Genomic DNA, 22,252 nt, shown 5'->3' with positions numbered 1-22,252 from the left:
CAAAGAATCGGCAAAGTACAAAGAAGAACAAAACTTAAGATTTCCAGTAGTTAGCTGAAAAGAGGCTACTGTTGGCTTTTCTACATTTTCCAAATAATAAAGAAATGTCTGTCCAATGGAGAATTTTCTCATAACAGGCCACACCAATAAGCCACATTCAAGAACGGATCAAGCCAGGAACTACAGTATTCAGGGTTTGCTAGAAGGGCTTCGTAAACTCGAAAAATATGGCTACGAACATCGAACAGTGAATCAGTTGAATTTGTCAACTCGGAAGGCTACGACACGAATAAAATTGAAGGGCAATGCAATGGAGACAAGTGAAAGTCAGGCTCCCGACACATGGCAGAAAGAAGGAACATTATTACTCTTATCTTGGGGTTATGTTGACCCCGAAAAGGACTTGTTCCTAGTATTTCTGCTGAAAGGAAATTTTGTTTACATGACCTAAAATTAGAGACAAAAGACTCTTTATGGTCTGAAACACTCGATTGTTGAAGGTAGTTTCGAGAAACGAAACTAAACAATTCTTGACAAACTGTAAGGTAAGTAGAGTTTAAAATTGCTGTTTTACGTATTTAACTAATACATGCGTGTTAAGTCATGGTGAAAAGTGAAAAAAGTGAAAAGCAATTGATTCTCTGTGACCGGTTAGCTCAGTTGGTAGAGCGTCAGACTACCGTGCGGGAGGTCTCGGGTTCTTAAAATAACTGAGGAGAATATGCTGCCTTTGCAATGACATCTGCAAATGGTTAGATATTCTAGTCTTCTCGGATAAGGACGAAAAACCGTAGGCCCCGTCTCCTGCATCTTCACTGTTATGGTCAGCAGGGGACGTTAAAGAACCCAAACTCTAATCGTAAAGAGCAGGGCACGAAGTTCCCGGTGTTGTGGTCTGGTCTCTGCCCATTGTGCTGTTGAAATGCTCGGAGACATTAGCTGTTAAAGCTACTCTACAATCCGAGGGTAAATAAAGTATACTACTGCTGCTGCTGCTGCTGCTGCTGCTGCTACTACTACTGTGGCAATTGTGCGACATAGATAAAATCTGTGATCATTTTCGGGATATTAAAATGTGTCCTTCAAAGCATGTAATTTTCGCCTTCTAGCTTAAAGAACGATGTATACACGACAGTTGAGAAGTAGTCAGAGGAAAGTCATTATCAATCCGTGCTTACTTTTCCGAGTCGCGTTAATGCTAAATATTTCTCACCGCGTACAAGGCACCGCGTAGCCAACGTAAAACAGATAAAGGACCCAGTTTTGATTTCCAATTTATCTGTTGCATGAATAAATTACATATTTCAACTTGAATTGTAAACAAGTTTCAGCGTACTGCGTAGCCGGCTACAAAGAACTCAGTTCGAGTGGCAGGGTATTCTACAGTTTTTGGAAGAAGGTAGAACGGACACCACTGGTGGATAACGGTCGGTAACGAAGATATGGAACCACTAGACTTTCGTTATCAGGTAAGCTAAAGTGTTGCGCACGCATAAGGCCGTCAGCCTGTTCTCTGCGACTGTTCTACAACTGAGTTTTACAACTGTTCTAATTAAAAGCTCCGTACACGGTGCACAGAATTGCGGTCGTTTCGCCCGAAAGTCAGTATGATAGTCGGTTCGCCCGGACTGTTAGCTCCGTAGACAATGGATTAAAGAACGAGAAATAGGCATCTTTTGTGACCTTTTGTGTAATTTTGTTTCACTGAGCCCACATTAAGTTGTCTTTTTCGCTCAGTTAGTTTAAAGCAAGAACTTTGAACTTTCAGTTCGTGTGAAGGGACTTTCAGTCCGGGTGAGCATACTGGCATCGGGCGAAACGACTGGGTTAATACTGGTACTTACAGGACATTTGTCCGGTGGCAGGAATTTGGAAAGTAGAGGTTGGAAAGTAGAATTAAAACTTCAATAAATTTAAAACAGGCAGTCAGCTTGTAAAGGCTGAACAAAGAAACAAGAAAACAATGCACGTAAAAGTTCAAGTAATAAATTACTAGAGATGCCAACCAAAAACAACTTGAAGTCTGGCAGCTAGCTTTACCTTCTTGATCCTAAAAAAATTGTTTAAAGTAGAGCACCCCTGATTTAACCACAAAATTGCATCAAATACCAAAATTTTGCCCTAAAAAGTACCAAAAATCGGTCAAGGTATGGGTGAAAACTGTACTTTATATGCAGTGTCCTCTGTGTCTGGGAGATTTGGGTGACCAATATGAGAGGACCTGGGGATTTGGTCTGTATGTGGGAGACTCCTGAATAATCTGAGAGACTTGGTATAGTTGAGTACTGCTGTCAAGCACTTTTCATTAAAATGACAAATTATAATATTTTATGGTTCTGCATTCAATCTCCTCTAAGGACGCAGCCATATTTCTCCAGGAGGGCAAGAATAATGAGCGGTTTGATACCCACCCAACCCGTCAAACAGTACGATGGTATCTTATTGTCCACTCAACATTTTACTATATTTTGGACATGATGGCAGCACTCCTTCTTCTTGTCTTGGGACTGACTGAAAAACCTGGATCAGGGGAAGTACCTGAAGATGATATAATATATCTCCCAGTGGCTGTAAGTACAAAGTAATATGGGTAAAGCGACGCTTAATTTTGCAAGTCAGGAAAAAGGATCTCTGACTAGTTGGTTATTGAATGATGCTGCAGTTGTCACTAAGTTACTGATGGGTCTCTCATTATACGCCAACAACCTGCGGAGATTTATCCATAACAAAATTCTCAATTGTGATTGGTTCTCTGCATGACTTGGTATTTGCTGCGTAATTGGCGCTTGATCGCGTGGGTGTCCAATTACAGGTATCCAATGACAACTTTTAATAATAGGATACTTGAAATTCGATACCTACACCATTCGCATGTCAATTATGTATGTGTGCTTTAATAACTTCCTTCTTAATGTTTCATACAGTTTTTTAAACCTATGGAAAGTGCTACTGATTTTTTTTACTCAAAAGAAGTTCTCAAAAGACTTTTAATTTCAAAATTTGTTATAGTTACAATCAATTAGTAGTTGGACCTTTGGCATACAATTCAGAGAGTTGTTGTTCTTGTGAATTATTTCAAATCAGTCTCAAGTTGTGCCCTCATCCGTTACACTATGACACTACTCGCCTGAGGAAGTCCAATTACTATTGCAAATCATTTTAGGTCCATGGATCTGTGGAAATTTTTTCACTGTTTATTATTGCTACTGGAATGGCTATAAGACTGAAGTGGCAAGGACCAAAGCTTTACTTCTCTCACAAGAGGACACTTCTGAAGGTACACATAAGAAATACGAATCTCTTATTTTGCAGTTTGTAATGCCTTGTGTTAAATGCGACCACTGAGGATATCAAGCTGTATTTATTTTGGTCAAAGTTTGGTTTAAATTTCAGGTTGCTGTTACGTCCTTGCAGTCTCTAGATGATCATTTAGAATGTTTTCCCCATTTACCTGCATGTACCACTACAATTGTACAAACAAATGCCAAGCCTCAGTGCTTTGTTTGGTCAAAAACAAATGCAGTTTGAAAGGAGAAGGGAAAAACAGGAAGCCAATTTGGTAATCATTGAACCCTTCTTGGATACAACCTGTATATCTGTAGTACCCCCTTTCCCCAACCAGAACCCCACCTAACTGCTGTACTGTTTCTTTTTCCCACATCTGTCAAATAAGGACAGTATGCTTTCTTTTGAACTATATTTTTTAACCCATAATTTGACACCTGGATGGAAATAAATATTGCTAGAAGTGTAAAATGAATTCCCACCCAAATTAATTTCAAACTAGTCTGATTTGTACGTTTCTTTGTTTAAGTATCATGGGAATAAATCTGAAATAAATCAAACTGTGTAGTAGTTATCAACATTTTGAGTTAAAAGTAATTTTTTTAACTCCAGAAATGTTTATTTAATAACCTTCATACCTACTCATCAGGTTGTTACTTTGTCTGTGGTGTTTGTGGAAGCCATTGTTGTCCTTGTGAGAAATCAAAACCATGTACGAGTGACAAGAGCTCTTCGACCACTCTTTTTAATAGACTCTCATTATTGCTCTGGGGTTAGAAGGTGAGTTTTATTTCTGCATAGCTTGTATATTTTATTTATGTACTTCAAATCCTTAAGTTCTACTACTTTCACATGCATATATATTTGTATTCGTGTAATTTTTGCTTGTGAGCTTCACAGAGAATGATGATGATGATGATGTGTTTAATTTCTTTACAGAGTTTTCAGACAAATTCTGCTCTCACTTCCACCAATCTTGGACATGCTGTTCCTGTTGTTCTTTGTCATGGTAATCTTTGCAATGCTTGGTAAGTAATAGCTATAATTATAACAAAGTAGTTGACAATTTTTCATAAGCTAAAAATCGTTTTAAAAAAATCAGTGCTGTGAAATTAGTTTTACTCTTATCTGTCTTCAGTTATCCATACATGTATGCATTTTAGAAGTGGTTAGTTGACATCGTTATCAGTCCTTAAGCTCTCCTCTGGGAGAATAGGGCCTTTGACTTGTCTCCTCCAATCTGCTCTGTCTTTCGCAGTGGCAACAGCTTCATTCCAAACTGTGGCAAAAACCCATCCTCTCCCTCTCTCCCTCTACAGTTCTCCATGTCTCCTTAGGTCGACCTCTGCTCCTCTTACCCTCTGGTGCCCAGGTTAGGGCAATTCGTGGGTATTGTTGGTGGTCCATGCGCAATACATGCCCTATCCAGCGCCACCTCCATCTCCTAATCTGCTCACTGATGGTGTAAGTCCCAGCTCTTTCTCTCACTTCTTCCATGGTAACCCTCATCGGCCAATATATCTTTAACAACCTCCTTAGACACTTGTGGAGGAATGTGTCTAGCTTTACCTCATCCCTCTTGGTCATTTTCCAAGTCTCACATCCATGGAGTAGCACTGCTATGATGCTGGACTTGAAGATCCTGATCTTCGCATTTTTGCTCAGTTGACCACTTCTCCAGATCTTGGCTAATTTGTTAAAAGCTGCTGTAGCTTTTCCCAAGTGGCTTTTGATGTCGTCCTCAACCCCTCCATGTTTGGTCACTCTTGCTCCTAGATAATCAAAGCCATCCTCGTCGTCCATTTCCTTTCCATCTACTACAACTGCATTGTTGATCTTTGTATTGATCCTCTGACATGAGTTTGGTTTTCTTGGTGCTGATTTTCAGGCCCATTCCCTTCCTGTTTCTATTCAGCTGGTCATTCTTCATCTGGATGTGTGTGAATGTACTTGAGATTAGTGCCAAGCTGTCTGCAAAGTTTAAGTCCTCTAACGTAGTTGTTATGCCTGTTCCTGCATGTTCGACTGTCCTCCTCATCACCCAGTCAACCACTAAGAGAAACAGGAATCCTGACTCTCTCTCCCACCCTAGCGTTCCAGTCCCTCATTACCAAGAGCATGTCGTGTCTGGGGATCGCATCCAATGTCTTCTGCAATTGATTGTAAAAGGTCTCCTTTGCCTCGTCTTCTGCATCCTGTGTTGTAGCGTACACTTATACTGTAGTTGACTATGTATTTAGAGTAGAATCTAACTGTAATGATACGGTCGCTGACAGGTGTCCAACTCTCCAGACATCCACTGGCATACCTGGTCATCACAATTGCTACTCCACTTTGGTGAACGTCATCTTCCCTACCTGAGTCGAGGATGGTCTCTCCAAACTGAGTTCTGAGCCTGCCAAACCCAGCCCACCTGCACTTGCTAACTCCCACGATGCTGATCCTAGATCGTTGCATCTCTGATGTTACTTGAGCTGTTTTGCCAATGCTATACATGGTCCTCAGATTCCAGCATCCTGAATCTTATGCATAATTTTGGGATTAGCCAACAATCCTCTCGGTCTACGAGCTTCTTTGCGGATTTCACCCGTTTCCTTCATTCCCACGTGATAAAGTTGTCACCTGGAGTTTGGCAAGTTGCCTTGTTTGATCCAGTATAGTTTGTCCTCAACAAGTCTCTGGTTTCCGTAATCAATTTTTTTTATGGCATAGGGTGATTAGCCGTACGACCAACTCCACTGGAGATGGTTGGTGTGTTACTGGGATTTTCCTTCCCCTAGGTAGTGGCCTTGTTAGGCTTACAGGTACTATACTACTCCCTGGGGTTTGGCTTGGAGTTTTCTCCTAGATGGGCTGCTTCCCATGGCTAGAGAGCGCTATCTGCCCTCTCCTATCACCACCCAATCTCCGAGCCGAGCTGGCTACCCTGACCTAGTTCAGCTGGTGGGTCAACACCATTGCCCGGGGTGTGGCGTTGCCTTGCCTGCAACTTCTGGGAGCCATACGTCAGAGCTGCGTGTCGTATGTGGACCAGCGCAGTTCAGGCACTCTGGGACGAGTGTTACTGCCCCTCCTGCAGAGGTACTACCACACGCACCCACACACCCCAGTTAACTGACATACCAGTAGTTTATACTCTTGTTTATGCAGTTAAACGTTTATGTTTATTTATAGGTTTTTACCTGTTTTCTGACAATGAAAAAGATGAGGTAAAGTGTACTTGTTAAAACTTCACTGCATTGTAAAGCATGTAATGTCATTGAACATACACTTGCATTGGCACATGTCATGTGTATATATATACATTGGGTTTTGTATTACAGTACAGCGTGCCATGCTGATAACTTAATTTTTTGATTAACATTGTGACAATGGTTTAAGTAGTTTAAAGCCAAAGATAAATTGAACGATCATAAAATATAAAAGATAAATCACAATTTTAATTAATAGAGAGGAAGCCACATTGATCAGCATTACCTGGCTTCATGCAGGTACTCAATCCTGGTTGAATTGGAATCTGGAGTGTTGGTTTTTGTGGAGGGAGGAAAACTAGACAACCTAGAGAAAAAGAGAAAAACCCTCAGAGCACAGCAAGAACCAACAACAAACTCCCCAGCCATCCCTCTGTTAACTCTCTTTTTCCCTACCTTAAGGGGACAGGCGATAATAAACATAACACTGAAGTTTATGCTGAAGATTAAAAATAAATTACTGTGAAGTATACAGAAGAGCAAAAGTGGATCAAATCCTACAAAGCAATAATAGCAAATCTTAGAACATCTTCTTCAGAGTCTTTATTATGCAACATAGGTCACTTAAATCAGAATAGTCCAATGTTTCCTAAGTAATAGACTTAATGATACAATTTTTTTACTTAGCCTTAACTTCCCATTCAAAATAACAATCTTAAAGATTTGGAATTTAGAAATAATGGAAGCTGAGATGCATAATATTATGTCCTCTAACAACATTTCATTTTATTAGTGCAGAGTGCAGTATTGGGATGGTTGAGGGGGCAGCTGTTTGCTATGGCACTAATGCCATAAGGTGTAAACTTAAATGTTCATTTACCTTGTTTACCTAATGCGGGAAGCAGGGGCTGGCTGGGGTAGGTACACACGTGCATTATGCAAAACGTGTTATACTTATGTTGTGTATCTGAAAACGTGACAAAACGGTATATATGTTATCGCAAATCTCATGCTATCTTTGTGGTGCGGTTATCTTAGGAACAAAGGCAATTTGCTCGAAATGCACGCACAGATTAGTTAGCGTCAGTGTCGACTATATGTTTGTTAAAAGATACATTTCATATGGGATGACACACAAGCGTAGAGTGCTTTTTCCTTGTGGTAGCTAGAACACATGTGAGATGCATGCGTTCTAGCACTGGCAGTGTGATAAACTCCATCTGCGTGGGGGGATTACCATGCTCTCATTTTAACCAGGGGCAGCAGCTATATTTCAGGTAACATTAGTTATCCCTTTTTTAGTGCAAAGAATGCTACTGTGACTGCATATCTTCTGGAATCACTCCTAGCTCGGTTCAAGAAATTTTGTCTGCTGCTTTATAACTATTTTGTGTTTGCCAGGGTTCAAATAAAGAATGGAGACATATTGCCTCTCCTTAGCAGCTTGGTTATTTCCTCTGCTATGAGGGGAGCAAAAAGATCATATTCAGCCGAAACTTTCCCCAGATAGATACAAGTAAAACTAGTAAATTTGTGACAGAAGAAACTTCGCCATTATTGATAGCATTTGTGTATTAGTTTGACCAGAATAAGAATGCACTATTCCGTGACTCGACATGACCAATTGATTATTAGATTAGTTCATGTTTATCGGTGAAATGAAAATGTGCGTTTTGGATAAAGCAACATCGTTCCCCTTTGAATTTTCACCAGATATTTAACTTTATTCCATTTATTTCCAGCAGTGAGTAAAAAAATACACATCATTCTATTCTTATATTTCCGAGGTAACAAGGGTATCATGTTGTATACCTTGGCAAGGGAAACAAAAGTATCAAGTTACAAACGCTGGCGTGAGAAGTAAAATTGTCACATTTTCTTCTTTTACATAGTATTGAATTCAATACTAATGAAACTCAAAGTAAAACACTGTGGTAATATAATTCTCCAAAGGGGAAAAGGCCTAGTTGACTACCAAGGGAGAGAACAGCAGGGGTGGGGACCTTTGTGACTACTGTATCAGAGCTGTAAATTGCACTCTGCACTATTTGAGATTGCCTCACTAGTTTTGTGATCATTTCATTAAGAAATTTGATTTGTAAAAATGAAGTGTTTATCAACAACAACTCGTTTTAATTTGTCATTGTTTCTTAGTTTTTCAACAGTTTTTGGAGGAGCTTTATCAGCTTGTTTGTCTTACTCACCACAGCAAAGTAGGTGACTAATCCACATGCTTAACATTATATTGTTATGCTGTGAGGAGCTTTTTCTGAAGTCCTGTACGTTGTAACACTAAAACGAGCAAAACAATCCAAAAATTATATGTGATGCATTTGAAAACTGCCTGTTGAAGAATATCCTTCAAGCAGACAGCAGCTAAGAGTTGGATATGGCTAAATAGTCATTTTTTCTGAAGCTCTTAATTTCTTACTCGATCTGCAGCTATCCTGATGTGATGATGCCATCTTATTGGAGGTTACGATGGGCTGTCATATATTTTGCTGTTTACATTTCAGTTGTCCTTTACTTCCTCATGAATTTGGTAAGCTTACATGCCTTCTATTTAAAACCATTTAACAATTTTAGGAGGGGGACATGGGGTTGCTCTGAACACTGCAACATGATAAAAAAATTAACGAACACCACATCACCACAAGGAAAGTCGACAAAACATTGTCACTGCAACATATATTATTCAGCCCACGATTTGAACATCTACACTTTACTATGACTTGTTACAATATTTATACCTCAACAATATTCCACAGAATAAAGACATGGTGCAACGTTTCTCACTGTCTACTTGTCAATACTGATGATGCCCATAAAGGTCGAAAACAGCCTCACCCGGTTGTTCGCTAGCCAATTAATGCTAATCCAGGATTAAAAGTTAATCAAAGTTCTAATTTCTCTTGAATAAAAGTGTTTTCACTGTCCATGTTTCCTGGAGTTTGACATTGGTCAAAGCCAAAATTGACGAATGAAAAATGTAACGAGAAAACGTCACTGAAAAGTTACAAAATTGAAATACAAATTTACAAGTGTAACTAATGTTTGAGCCTAGAGCATGCAAGACGGAGCCACCAGCCGTGAAGCGCCAGCCTATTTTTGTGAGCCACTGCTTTTTTTTTTCTTTTTTTTTTTTCTTTTTTTGGAGTTTCTAATTTAATGTTAACGTTTTACTCAGTAAATGCTACACTTGGCAGAAGAAACAGCGAAAGTTTTCGATTTTCTTTCGTGCCTGAAATTCTGCACAAGTAGTTTTTCCGTCTGTATCAAAATGGATTTTGAAGTTTCAGATATATATGAAATTTTGAGTTTCCCTCGCAAATTTTTGTATCAAAATGTTGATTATGTAAAATTTACTTACATCCAAATACATACAAACGTTCAAGTGAGGCAAATTTAAGGTAATTGTCAAGATGATATATACAAGAAACTCCGCCACAAAAGATGCATAATTTATATTTTTAGAGCACAGAATTTCTGTGCGTAAAAATCAGACTAATACAGCCTATCAAAGCCCTCAACAGAAACACTCTATTGTTTACATGTATATATAATATATATGTACGGTTTAACTTGTTATATTTTTCTACTCTTGTGGCAGCTTTTGGCTGTGGTGTATGACACATTTACCACCATTGAAAAGAATAAGTTTAGCCTGCTTTTTCTTCACAAAAGGTAAGAAAGTCATGTATACATGTAGCAAAACACTCAAGCATGCAAGCAAGCATGTACTTAAAACATAAACACATCTCTACCTCAGGACAGGTGGTCACTGACTGGCTTGCATTATTGCTAGAGTTCATTGTGTTCAAAACAAAAATCATCTTGAATCACTCAACCAAGCTACAATATCATCAGAGGCTTTAAGACTTCTGATCTGTTCAACTTTCCTGTTCATATCTTTGATAAATTCATTATAATGTTGCATAGTCTGATAGTACCATCTGATTCAGTGTTTTTTTTTACTCCAATTAAGGCACGCTGTTAGGCAGGCTTACAGGCTACTCTGTTCTAAAAACGTAAGTCATTGACAACTGAAGCTAGATGTAAATTTCTTTCCATCTCTTTTTCTTCTAAACAGTATGTATTAATTTACCAATCCTTAATCTGAGTCTGCAGTTTCTAAGTTGGTTGGTCAATCAGTTGGTTTTTAAGTTGATTGGTCAATCATTCAGCTGAGGTTGTGAGTAAGTCAAGAAAGGATTTCTTTTAATCATCACAAATTAACTGAACAATTCCGAAATCAGATGTATCAATTTTTAAAAATATATTTTTGGAAACCAGAATTCATCTATAGTAGGGGTAGCCAGAATGTTACTTAATTAGCTATTTAAATTAAAGTAATCTTTAATATTAATATAATAATTATTATGCTAATAAATTATTGTGACTGTATATTTGTTTCACAGCCTCCACACTGGATTTCATTAAATGACTTTATTGGCTTGATGTCATTTTACAAACCCAAAAGTAGTGAGTACTGTTACCATATTTGTGTGACCAATATTACACTATCACTTGAGGAGGCTGGCAACAATTTCCATCACTTTTCTAACAGCTAACATTGAAGAATGAATACTACCACTGTTTAACAAGTGATGCTTCAATAATGGTATCACACAAATGCCCAATCATTGGTAAACAAGTTGCAGTCATCCCTTTTATATCATTTAGGTTACCATAGCAACAATACAACCTGTTAAAAACACTCTTAATTTTAGCTTTAAGCACTTATAACTCAAAAACGAGCTTGGTTACCCCCATTAATTTTTTATAATCATATTGTGATGAGCGTGATATTTTACATACAACTTTTTACAAAGTTTAAACACATTCTGTTAAGAGTGTGCAGAACCACCTTAAATGTTTGAAAATTTAAGGTAGTTCTGAACCCTTTACTGGCAGGGTCACAGTGTTTGTGCAATCAGCAACTATTTACTAGCCATCAGAAAGTACATTCACATACCTAAAGTATATAATGTAGTTCTTAGCATTTCAGTTCACTTGCATAATTTCAGTAGCTACCAACAGAAGCATTTGTAAAATCTTTCTATGCAGTTATTAAATTATGGACAGCCTTTTTGTCTTTTTCTTGTTTCAAACCTTTCTAATCTTGTCATTGCGTTGGGTTACTGATGCTTGTCCATGTAGTATTTTTTATTTACGGTTCCATGTGTTGTTTCTGAGTGAAATTATTTTTATGACCGGTCTATTTTAAATGCTGCAAACGTAGTTCTGTAATCATTATTTAATTTGTTGTAATAAAGACCCTCTCAACCCCGGCCTTACCTGGAGGTATTGTGTGGTGATTTAGATTCAACAAAGTTAACCTCCATGGTTTTTGCTCATCAAAAATATATTGTCTTGAGAAATAGATTGTAAGCATTTTTTTCACTCCTCAAGAGGCCTGTTAATTTAGACAGACTTATTGGTTATGAGCTTCCTCTTTTTTATTAGCTCTTGTGGAGAAATATCTTATTTTCAAGTCATTAGATACAAGTGGAAGAAGGCAACTTAGGTAATTTATATTGAAAAGAATTGATATCAATATTTAAAAACCACTTGACTGGAGTTTGTTATATCTCATGAGCTAACTGCATTTCTAGAATTATGCAGAATTACTTAAAGGATGTATAAATGTAATACCCCATGCTACTAGTCATCATACCTTTTGTCCTCCACTCAAGATTGTGGTAAAATGAGTACTGGACTATAGTGCATAAAAAGTCAGTGACAAAATGCTCTCCAGGGGAATTGTGGTGATATATGTACCCCTTGTTCTTAATAGAGAGGTTAAGCCTGATGTTCAGAGCAAACGGCAAAAAATTACCTCTGATCACAAAAATAGAAAACATTTCCTACATCTATTCATCCTGAAATTATACAAATATTTTCACTCTATTGTACAAACTGAGCTGAAAAAAGATGGCAAATTAGTTCAAAATTTTTCCGTTTTCCGTAAACGTCATGCTTAACCTCTCTAATACTGGTAAGTGGCCAAACCTCTGCCCAGTATGAACCCTGCACTTTGCTTGGCAGCAAATTTGAATTCTTTACATACTGTTGCAATCCTTATGGCAATGTTATGCAGTAACTGCATTCAATAATATTTCATGATATTTCATAAATAAATCTTAATTGAAACCATATCTTCTTTGTTCTAAATTGTTTCACATTCTCTGACTCATTATTGCCTCATTTTTGCCTCATTTACCTCTTTTACTTCTAGTCTGGATGAATTTTATCACATATTTGAGAACAGTGAGATGGAATGGAAGCAAGTATGTCCCCTGAAGTATTTTAATAGGCTGATTTAGCAACAGGACAGGAACATCAGATGATGACTGCAGGGCATGTGGAATAACCTGGATTCTGTTCTAATGTGACCATATTTGAGTATTTGTACTGCGCGTGCCGTCGTCAAGTGACGTTCCCGCTCTCATGCTAAATCAGCCTAATATTATCCTGTGGGGTCTGCAATTTGTGTTTCACTGTACATTAGCCTGCTAGGTAGACGTTCTTCGGGCTTGCCATCTTCCAGAAGGCCTAAAGAGTATATCTGTTGTAGGAGGCTATCTGTGCAGCCTCAGGGTTTTTCAAATGGTACGGAATGCTATCCAAAATTAGTCTAAATTTACTAGCTATCTGTCATACATTCTATCACGAATGGCATTCTGTGATTGGCTACACTGCTCACTATCTATTCTGGTGTAGATAGGGAGTAGCCTGAGTGAGCTGTGAGCGCTTGTTAACAAACTGGTGGCTGCCTCTTTGCGTTTTTGAAGTGTCTTTGAAGAGTATTTAGATTAACGTTTGAACGACTAGTAGATTTAAACCAAAACAATTAGATATTGACTTGCTCTTCAACTATCACATGATAGAAATCTCGAGCTCATAATCTTATTGTTAAATAGATCAATATCAAGTGAAGGCACAGGATACCCACACGATCTTTTTGTGTGGAACTTTTCAAGTGGGAGGTTAGGTAGCTGGAAGCTGCTAGCCTAGAGTATTACACAATTTTGTAAACAAACTATTTCGACTTCTCTCACATCCCCAACTTGTCAATGGATGGTCTGTGCACCCTTACAAATTAGTAGGAAATCACGTACCGGAAAATAAAACTGCGCTACCAGCTTATGCAGAACTTGCTTGCATGTAATCTTATGGGTTTTTTTTTTTTTAGATCACAGAGCACAACGAGCAGTGGTTTATCTGTCTTAGGCCTTGGAATTGTCTATACCAAACAGTCAAAGGTGAGAATGTTACGCAGGCTTGCCTCTCCATCCAGGCCTACTGTTTAACACTTGCTCTTGCATTCCTTCTTGATGTTGAGAAATAAATTGACATGTATGGACTCATAAAATACTACATATTGACTAAAGACTTGTTTAAATGTCTATACTTAATTAAACATTTATTGCAAGTTAAATGATGGAACTAAGAAATAAATTATTGTAGTGATTACCTGACAGTAGATGGAAACTGCATGTAGTCTTCACTTGGGCTGATTTGGGACACCATGACAAGCAATTTACTTAATTAATATTAAGACAAGTTGCTTTTTTCTTCCACAGGTATCCGATGGTTAATAACGCAGAAAGCTTTTGAATACTTCATGTGTAAGTCTTCTGAGAATGTTTACTGCTACATTTTATAATTGATAGACCCCTTGAAACTATTTTCGAGCCCCATTTGCTGAGGCAAGAGCTAGAACGGTGAAGCCACCAGAGACGAGTAGGCGAGCGGCGTGGCACAAGAGGTGAGAGCTTACCATAACTGCCGCTGGCTCGTTTCACTCGCGAGTGGCTCGTACCACAGTACATGAGATGCTACTGACAGTCTAACCATTATCATATTAAAAAATATACCTGATACGTGAATTAAATAAAGTTGCAGCAGTAGACATCCTTTTTATCTTCATGTTTGTAAATCGTCACGTCTGGTCAATGTGGGAAAGACTCTCAGAACTTAATTTCATTGCTACTACATGAAACAGTGATTTCTCACAAATTTTATTAGGGAAATTAATGATTGAAAGGGACACGATTTCAGCGATTTCATTACTAATAGAGATTTCTTTGTGGCTTTTCTACAGACTTGGTCATCATTGCAAACGGAATTTCTTTTATCGTTGACATTGTTGTGTTTTCCCGTGAGTAATTTGCTTTCTTTGATCTTCGGTTTCATTTTCTGATTTCTTAAGTTGAATTTTGGCGAATTGTTAAACCTTTGAGAACTTTTCGATGTATTTACAGACACTCCACAAAATGAACGAGCCAACAAAAGAGGGGAAATTATGTGGTACCATATTGCCTTTCTTTCGAGTAAGTTGGTTTTGCAAATATTATAACAATATTAGTTACTACTGTTTTACTCATGTGGTGTATGGTTGGGGTTGGTTCCTCGAGAGTTGAACAACATAAAGTTCGTAGAAGCGCAGCACTCGCGGACTTTTCCGAATATTATCCAGTCACAAAATAGGACCAGCAGATACGAGTGACCTAGGAGTACACTGTACTCCGAAAATTAACCGAGTCATGCACGGTCAGCCGACGCCAGCTTTTGAGGAGCCCATGCAATCTCCGATTGAACAATTAGCATAGGGAATGTTTCCGAAGACCGTATTTGTTTCTGTAGTAACTCTGAGTGGTGAAACTGGTTTTGAAGATTTACTTATGATGTCTGGGTGTAACGGGATTTGCTTTGTCTTCATTTGCAGTTTACGCAGCCGAAGCTGCACTCAAACTGATAGGTCTTGGTTTTAGGAAGTACTTCCACTCCGGATGGAATCTGTGAGTAGTTTGTGGCCTTGGGTTTAGTTAATCTGTTTATATCTGAGGGTAAGTTCCTTAGATTTTTAAGTAGGGATGCTTAAAAAGGATAACTGACAGTATTTTATTGGAAATGCTATGTTTCTGAAGAGTAATGCCTGTTGTTTTGTCCTAATTTAGACTAAACTGTAGCCTTCTTTTCAGATTTGACTTCTTTGTGACTCTTGCTGGTTTCATTGGTGCAGTTTCAACATCGTTCAGCTTTATCGTTGGTCTGAGGCCTCTGAGACTTCTGTTGTGAGTATTTCCATTTGTTGTAGTATTGCATGCATTGTATTTAGGCTCGATTTCCGCCGCTCTCTCGAGTGCAGTCTGCATTCTTCCTTTAGGGGAGGAGTGCGAGCTCCTTTCCCAAACAGGGACTGGTAATCGAGCCTACGTTGTATTTCCTTTATTGTCGTTGAAAACATGTGTTGCTTTCATTAGACGCTCAGCCTCTCCCCTCTTCCCCCCGCCCCATCTCCCCAGTGAAGTTTTAGTTTTTCTTTCCACGGCAATTCCTTGGAAATGCGTTTGCTTTAGCGCGGCCAATTCTAAATCACAGAGTTGTATATTACTAATAGCATAAGTTGTTCAAAGGCTTGATTCTCTCTACAGGCTCTTTAAATTGAAGCAGAGATACCGTGATGTGTTCGACACAATGGGTGTCTTATTACCGCGAATGGCCAGGTATTGTGCTTTTTCAACATCTTCTAGTCTCCACCTCTCCCTCCCCTTTGAACGCTGGTCACGCAGCCTACAATCCAGTGAATATGCATTTTTGTTGGCACTCACCGTGTTCAATTGCAAACCGCAGAACTGATTGGCTTTCTTACCGTTGCCTATTGAAGAGTTAATTTACGGGCCGAAGTTAACATCACTTATTGCAAACAAGGACGCGTTGTCACACATTATGGTCTTGCCTGTCAGCTTCAAATTCCAACTCTGACCGTTTTGAAAATTGAAGGGATTTTCTGAATTTTGTCCGAAATTTCCGAAAAAATTTAGGCACCTTACCCACCGCAGCAAGCCAGCCGCGAAACCGTCCGACGGAAGAGTTTTTCGTTACTTTAGAGATCAGCCATTGTTAGTCTTCAATACTTTTAAAAAAATGTACATTTTTCACCTCAGGATGGCTTTGGTTATTCTTCTGATGTATTACCCGTTTGGAATCGTTGGAATAGAATGCTTCTCTGGACTTAAACTGAAAAACTGTTGTCAGTAAGTTCTCTTTTTCAGTTGTCTTTTTCAGTATTACAACAGTAAGGACGACATTAGTTTAATCGAACCTCTTCTCTGTGTGCAAAAAAAAGGTCGTGGTAATATTTTTCACTGCCCTTCACCTAGTATTTTTTCTTAGCCTTGTTTTCTGCGTTGTACAGGAACACATCATGGGAAGAAGAATACAGAGAAGACGGCTATAAGTATTATCATTTAAACAACTTCAACGATTTGCTGCATTCTTACGGTAGGAGTTAACCCTCATTTGTGTAGTGTAAAGCATTTGCAACAACATGAAAGTGCAACTTTTTATTAAATTTCTCTCTATTGTCGATACAGTGGCAAGCAGACACGTGATGAACACAAAACAAAATCATCAAATAGGGGCACGACTGTCGCAAGGCTGTTGATGTAAAGGCGCGTTTGCCTCATGGTTAGCGCGCTGGATTCTGGATGAAACGGTCCAGGTTTTTTCCCCTAGCCGGGGACATTGTGTTGTGTTCTTGGGCAAGACACTTACTCTCACAGTGCCTCTCTCCATCCAGGTGTACAAATGGGTACCAGCGATGGACTACCATCCCATCCAAGGGGGAGGGGGAGTAGAAATACTCCTAACCCCTTAATGTCATGGAAACCGGGATAAGCTCCGGATGTATGAAGTAGTTGGCTCGACGTTTTTTCTGAAGACAATGACATTATCACAACTGAATTTTTTAGAAATACGTTAGAGTTAGTAAGGAGAATTTACATTCTAAGTTTGGCATAACAAAAGTTAATGACCTGTCAAGATGGATAACGTACTTTAGTCAGTTACTGCAAACAGTAGAATACTGTTGACCATGTGTAAAGTTGTTCTTTTTGTCTCTGCAGTGACATTGTTTGAATTGACGGTGGTCAACAACTGGATGATTATAATGGTAAGAACACATGAGGTGCTGTTTGTTCGTCTTATTTAATAATATCCTATTCACACCGGCATGTTAAACATGTTTTAAAAGTGATTTAACTAAACAAGGTTAAAAATTAGTTACTCACACCGTACACACCCCACAACGTAACAAGCTAAAAACGTATTTGAATAAAATACCGTATGTCAGCAAGGTGGTTTGAAATTTGTCTTCTCGAAATGACTGCAAAGTGCAACTGACAAATTGGAAAAACCTAAACCTGATTTAGTTAAACTAGTGTAGTTGGTGTGAATTGTGTGTAAGTCAGTTTAAGTGTAATAAGATTATCAGTTTAGTGATGGTAAAGTAATTAATAATGCAGAAGAGAGGAATGCCTGTGGAATCATCATATGCTGACTAGTACTTGTCCCTCCAGCGTTTCGCGCGACCTTTTTTCTTCTCGTGCAATTTTTACCGATAAACATGAGGTGCTTTCTCTGCGGTTGCGTTTTCGCCGCAATATCTGTCACCCCGTTCTCAATTCTGGGTTCCGTGTAGTGTTTCTGCCTAGCTGTCTCTTACGTTGGAAAATTCTGAAACCGCGCAAGAGCCCCTACCCCCCCCCCCTCCCCCCGCGCGCCCCTAGAGCCACCAGGGGGATATTTGTAAAGCAACAATTTCAGTATCGATTTCTTGAAGTCGAATCTCAGGCGAAGCGAGGAAACAATTGAGGCCTGGAAAGAGTTTGTTCTCCCATTTCTATTTCTTTGTTTTTTCTTTCATTCTACTTATATTTTGATTATTTTATTTTTTCTTACTTAAAGGAAGGGATTGTTTTCGTGACATCAGACTGGGCTAGGATATACTTCATGTTATTTTACATTGTCATGATGGTGAGTCAACTGGTTGATTCGCACTATGACTGTTTTGGCTTTGACTTCTTGAACAGTAGGCGCAATCTCGTATCCGGAGCCCGTGCATTTGCGGTCAGCGGTGACCGAATGCTTAATCAAAAACCGGAACCAGACGCGGATTTTTCGGTTTCATTTTTTCGCCCCGGGCGCGGAATTTGCGTCTACATCAGAGGGATTGTCGAGGCGCGAGTTCATTTATGATTGTTTTGTTTAAAATGTCGTTTCTAAGCACACGGCGAATCCAATGTTAAATGCTACATGCGCCTGTTCTTTTTCACTAGGTGGTTGTGACCATCATTGTAGCGTTTATTCTTGAAGCCTTTCTCTTCCGAACTAAATATCATAAAGAACATCCTACTGACGAAGAGGGTAAGTGGACTTAGCTAAAGTAAGTTCCAAAAATAACAAACCCCCGAAATAAAATGAACGGTTGTTATCAAATCTTATTTAACAAATACATGCGTGACTACCTCGTGTTTGTCCCGCCTCCAAAGCCAACGAACTTGGAAAAAACAGAAAGAAAGAAAATTGTGGGTGGTCTTTTCTCTGATTACAGAGTAGGTCATCTCATCACAGCGTTCATGTAAGTGAATAGAGAGAACTTTGGTCTTACAACAGTGTGATTCAAATGCACATGCTGTGCCGTATTTTTGACAAGTTTAAGGCATATCCCGGGGAGTACTATACAAAGTTCTCTACGGGGGAGGCTCCACCCCGCGGTCCAGCCCCGGCCTTGCCCTTTTGTACAGCATTTTGACAGAAAAGGTACCCTGTCGTGTACCTTTAATTGAAAAAGGTAACCTTTTCACATACTTTCATAACTGGCTCGTACTATGAATAAATCGCCAATAAGGGAAGTCTTCTTGTCATTCTCATGTACCGCCTAATAAATGAACTGATACAGCTATAAGGTGCGTCTGTTCGAAATATTTTAATTAAAGGCCCTTTAAAATAAGTAAATGACAGATTCCATGCTTTTTCATAACTTTTCTCAACTTGTGAAATCCCTACCCTTTAATATACCTGAAACCTGAAAAAGTTACCCCTTTCGGGCAGAGCCTTCCCATACAGGCCATTATAAGGAGTAATCCCCGGGGGTTTTCTTTCCCAAACCTCCCTACCAATCACCTTGCCACATGCGAAATTCATAGGCTTCCAACTACTTTGGACTTCCCACCTCCTTGACAAACTTGAAATCCATTGGCCGAGTAAGAGAGAAATCAACATCAATATCTCAGTAAGATTAAAAAAAAAAAAACATCGCCCGACATCAGAACGTTTTGTTTCCTTGACAGAGGACATGAACATAAAGAAAGAAATAACAGTTACCTATGAAGAATTCCGGCACTCGAGAGAAGAATTCCGGCTTTCGAGAGAAGAATTCCGGCACTTGACAGAAGAATTTGGGCAAGACCAGCAGCCTAATCAGCCTGTAAGAATCTCTACACTAATTTTGCCCTTTTTATGTAGAATACAAAATTTTAAACCTGTAGTTCATTAGATATAGGAAGCAATTCCATTTTAGGGAGACCTATATTACGAAAAGACTTTCTGTAGTGTTTTAGAAGAATTAATGGAACTTAAAATCTTGATAAGTCCAAGGTTTGCTTTTTTTCTCGCTGACCCCGGCAGCACACTAGTTACACATCATAGCTGCTTACATGAATTGCATCATTTTATTGCAGGTTAGGTATATAGGAAAACGTTCCAAAACAAAAATGGATTTGAACATAAAAATGTACGCAGACGAAGTCCAGGTATGAGTTGGTTGTATTGCTCGATAATTTCATATTGATTGTCTGGTCTATTCGTTTTTGACAGGTTACGTTGTTGCGGGCCATTTTGTGACAGAAACCATCCTTGTCTTAGTCCGTTCTGTAACTGATGTTTCATCAGAAAACCATTGACGAATATTTCTTTTTTTCTTGTAGCAATGGATTGAAAATGAACGGGTAACCGCGTATATCGATATGTCAGAAACTTATGCGCAGTCTGAAGTTATGGAAGATGTACCGCGCTTGTCTCCCACGAACACACCCTCGTCACCAGACTCAAACGTTTCACGCAATCATCAAGTGACTGAAGAGCTTGATATGGGAAGGATAAACGCGTCGGTAGACGAGGAGGAGAAAGTATGATAACAACTCACTTAGGTCGAATGGTATCAAACGCGCGAGTTACCATGGTTACATACATTAGGTAGCTTTTTACCTCTAGATTATCATCAAAACTGGAAATTTCAAATTTCAATTCTTTCCGCTGCATTGTGTTTCATATTTTGCAAACTGAATATGCTGATGATCACTAATATCTTACTGAGTGTTTGTATCGTCCACTTTCTCATTTTAGCTTTTTAGCCTTTTTATTTCGTTTTAATCTTGTCATGCGCATTTGACCATTTTATGAAATTTGCGCATTATAAATGTTATTATTGTTATTATTATTGTTATTGTTATTGTTATTGTTATTGTTATTGTTATTGTTATTGTTATTGTTATTGTTATTGTTATTGTTATTGTTATTGTTATTGTTATTGTTATTGTTATTGTTATTATTATTATTATTATCATTATTTCAATCGCCAATCGCGTATTGATTTTTCCGTCACGCAACGATTTTGCATTGACCTATTCATTCTCTCCTCATGCAACGGTTCTGTTCTCTTAACGACTGAGTTGTCACACGGTGATAAACTGCTTTTAGGGAACTAAAGCTCAATACGTACGTGCGAATACGTGGTTGTCGAAAGAATTCCAAAAAAAGTTTTTATGTGAGACTTTTCTATAAATTACGAAAGTTGCAGGTGAAGATTTTGTTGCATGTGTTTTTAAAAGTACTTTAACAATTCATTTCACATGAGGCATTTCACGACAAGAAGGTCTGTAGTTTAATCCTCAACTGCTTGTTCAGTCAAGGGGCTAAACATTACTTCGCCTTGCGACGTAAAACTATTTGTTCGTCTGAACAAAAGTATAGATTGATATTTAGGTAGACTTACTCGGTTAGCAATCGAATTGATACCGCTATACTTTTTATTTTCCGACTTAAGTATAGTTCTTTTATCGCAATGTTTCCGAGTGAAACAATGATCAAAATGTGTTGGGTAGTTAGCTTGGTTTTATATTTACTCAAGGCTTATATTGATAGGTAGCAGAACTTCAGAGATGCATTCGGTCATTTGATTTTCACGCCGAGAGGAAGATCTCTTTTAACCTTAGAGTAAGGATTTTATAAATGAAAATTCTAATTTTTGTGTATAAAAACCTTTAGAGATATAATTAAGTTATGCCTTAGTAACACTAGCGACCTTACGAGGTAAGAGAAGGCAATAGTCATTTTGCGTTCAGCATAACAACATGGCAGAAAATGAAATAACTAAAACGAAAAAGGGAAAAATTGTCTTTCTGTCGTCATGTCCTAGTTAGGCGTTTTGTTATTATATCGCAAGTGAGAAATCTGACAAATATTGCACAATGCTATTCATTATTTTTTGGTGAAATCAAGGTAGCAAATTTGACTGATTCCTAAAATTCAAGAATGGATAAAATTTTACTAGCGAATAATGTAATATAATTAGGAACCAACTGATGAACGCTCGAGTCTGAATTGTAGACAAAAGATCAGTTGTATAAAATATGAGTATTTTTCACCGCAATGACTTTACAACTTCATAATCAGGGCAAATCATTTTTTATATGAACCGTATAGAAATAAAAGTACAATGTACAATAAAGCGAGACCTTTAAGAACCTCTCCAACGTGTTGTACTTGTCGATTTGTATTTATTTCGTTTATTGCCAGCTGTGAGAATTTCACCCTTTATCAAGAGTATATCGTTCTGTTGACGAATTTTGGTATTCTCATCACCTGGGTGATCTATGATGCCCGAATGTTGTTAGGAGAATTGAAATTTTATTTCTCTATTTATGACT

General features: G+C 38.4%; 1 protein-coding gene and 1 long non-coding RNA gene across 4 annotated transcripts; one reads left to right on the top strand and one right to left on the bottom strand.

The window, feature by feature from the left end:
- Nucleotides 1-461: 461 nt before the first annotated feature.
- LOC110043305 (two pore channel protein 1-like) lies at nucleotides 462-22,078 on the top strand. 3 transcript variants are annotated; one of them, XM_089279744.1, is made up of 29 exons: nucleotides 462-545; nucleotides 1,326-1,469; nucleotides 2,358-2,570; nucleotides 3,164-3,277; nucleotides 3,935-4,065; nucleotides 4,225-4,313; nucleotides 6,460-6,494; nucleotides 8,631-8,689; nucleotides 8,919-9,018; nucleotides 10,087-10,160; nucleotides 10,462-10,504; nucleotides 10,895-10,958; nucleotides 11,943-12,003; nucleotides 12,715-12,766; nucleotides 13,672-13,741; nucleotides 14,063-14,107; nucleotides 14,584-14,640; nucleotides 14,744-14,812; nucleotides 15,208-15,280; nucleotides 15,464-15,556; nucleotides 15,917-15,988; nucleotides 16,430-16,519; nucleotides 16,681-16,766; nucleotides 17,390-17,436; nucleotides 18,231-18,299; nucleotides 18,602-18,689; nucleotides 19,616-19,752; nucleotides 20,006-20,077; nucleotides 20,252-22,078. In XM_089279744.1, exons 2-29 carry the CDS (start codon nucleotides 1,443-1,445, stop codon nucleotides 20,456-20,458), a joined length of 2,337 nt encoding a protein of 778 aa, XP_089135870.1. In that variant the 5' UTR covers nucleotides 462-545; nucleotides 1,326-1,442; the 3' UTR covers nucleotides 20,459-22,078. The 3 variants fall into 3 exon arrangements, with proteins under 3 accessions (XP_089135870.1, XP_089135871.1, XP_089135872.1); XM_089279745.1 differs by having other exon boundaries at nucleotides 475-545; nucleotides 1,332-1,469; XM_089279746.1 differs by lacking the exons at nucleotides 462-545; nucleotides 1,326-1,469; nucleotides 2,358-2,570; ... (2 more) ...; nucleotides 4,225-4,313; nucleotides 6,460-6,494 and adding an exon at nucleotides 4,320-6,366.
- On the bottom strand, nucleotides 6,809-14,088 carry LOC149096764 (uncharacterized). Its single transcript, XR_016204212.1, has 2 exons — nucleotides 13,954-14,088; nucleotides 6,809-6,843 (listed from the first exon to the last, which is right to left on the bottom strand). It is a non-coding gene; the product is annotated as an uncharacterized LOC149096764 (long non-coding RNA).
- Nucleotides 22,079-22,252: the final 174 nt, after the last annotated feature.

The sequence above is a fragment of the Orbicella faveolata genome, unplaced genomic scaffold, assembly GCF_042242905.1.
Source record: "Orbicella faveolata isolate gen_17 unplaced genomic scaffold, um_ofav_v1 contig_47, whole genome shotgun sequence".
In the NCBI taxonomy this organism is placed as follows: Eukaryota; Metazoa; Cnidaria; class Anthozoa; order Scleractinia; family Merulinidae; genus Orbicella; species Orbicella faveolata.
The sequence above is the reverse complement of the archived record's forward strand: the minus strand, read 5'-3'. Positions and strand labels throughout refer to the sequence as shown.

What these genes read in the sequence shown, in the direction of transcription:
- LOC110043305 (XM_089279744.1), top strand. Translation starts at nt 1,443, where the DNA reads ATGGAACCACTAGACTTTCGTTATCAG. An exon ending in ACAAGAGGACACTTCTGAAG is followed by an intron (nt 3,278 to 3,934) that starts GTACACATAAGA and finishes CCTACTCATCAG; the next exon opens with GTTGTTACTTTGTCTGTGGT. An exon ending in AGTGGAAGAAGGCAACTTAG is followed by an intron (nt 12,004 to 12,714) that starts GTAATTTATATT and finishes TTTTACTTCTAG; the next exon opens with TCTGGATGAATTTTATCACA.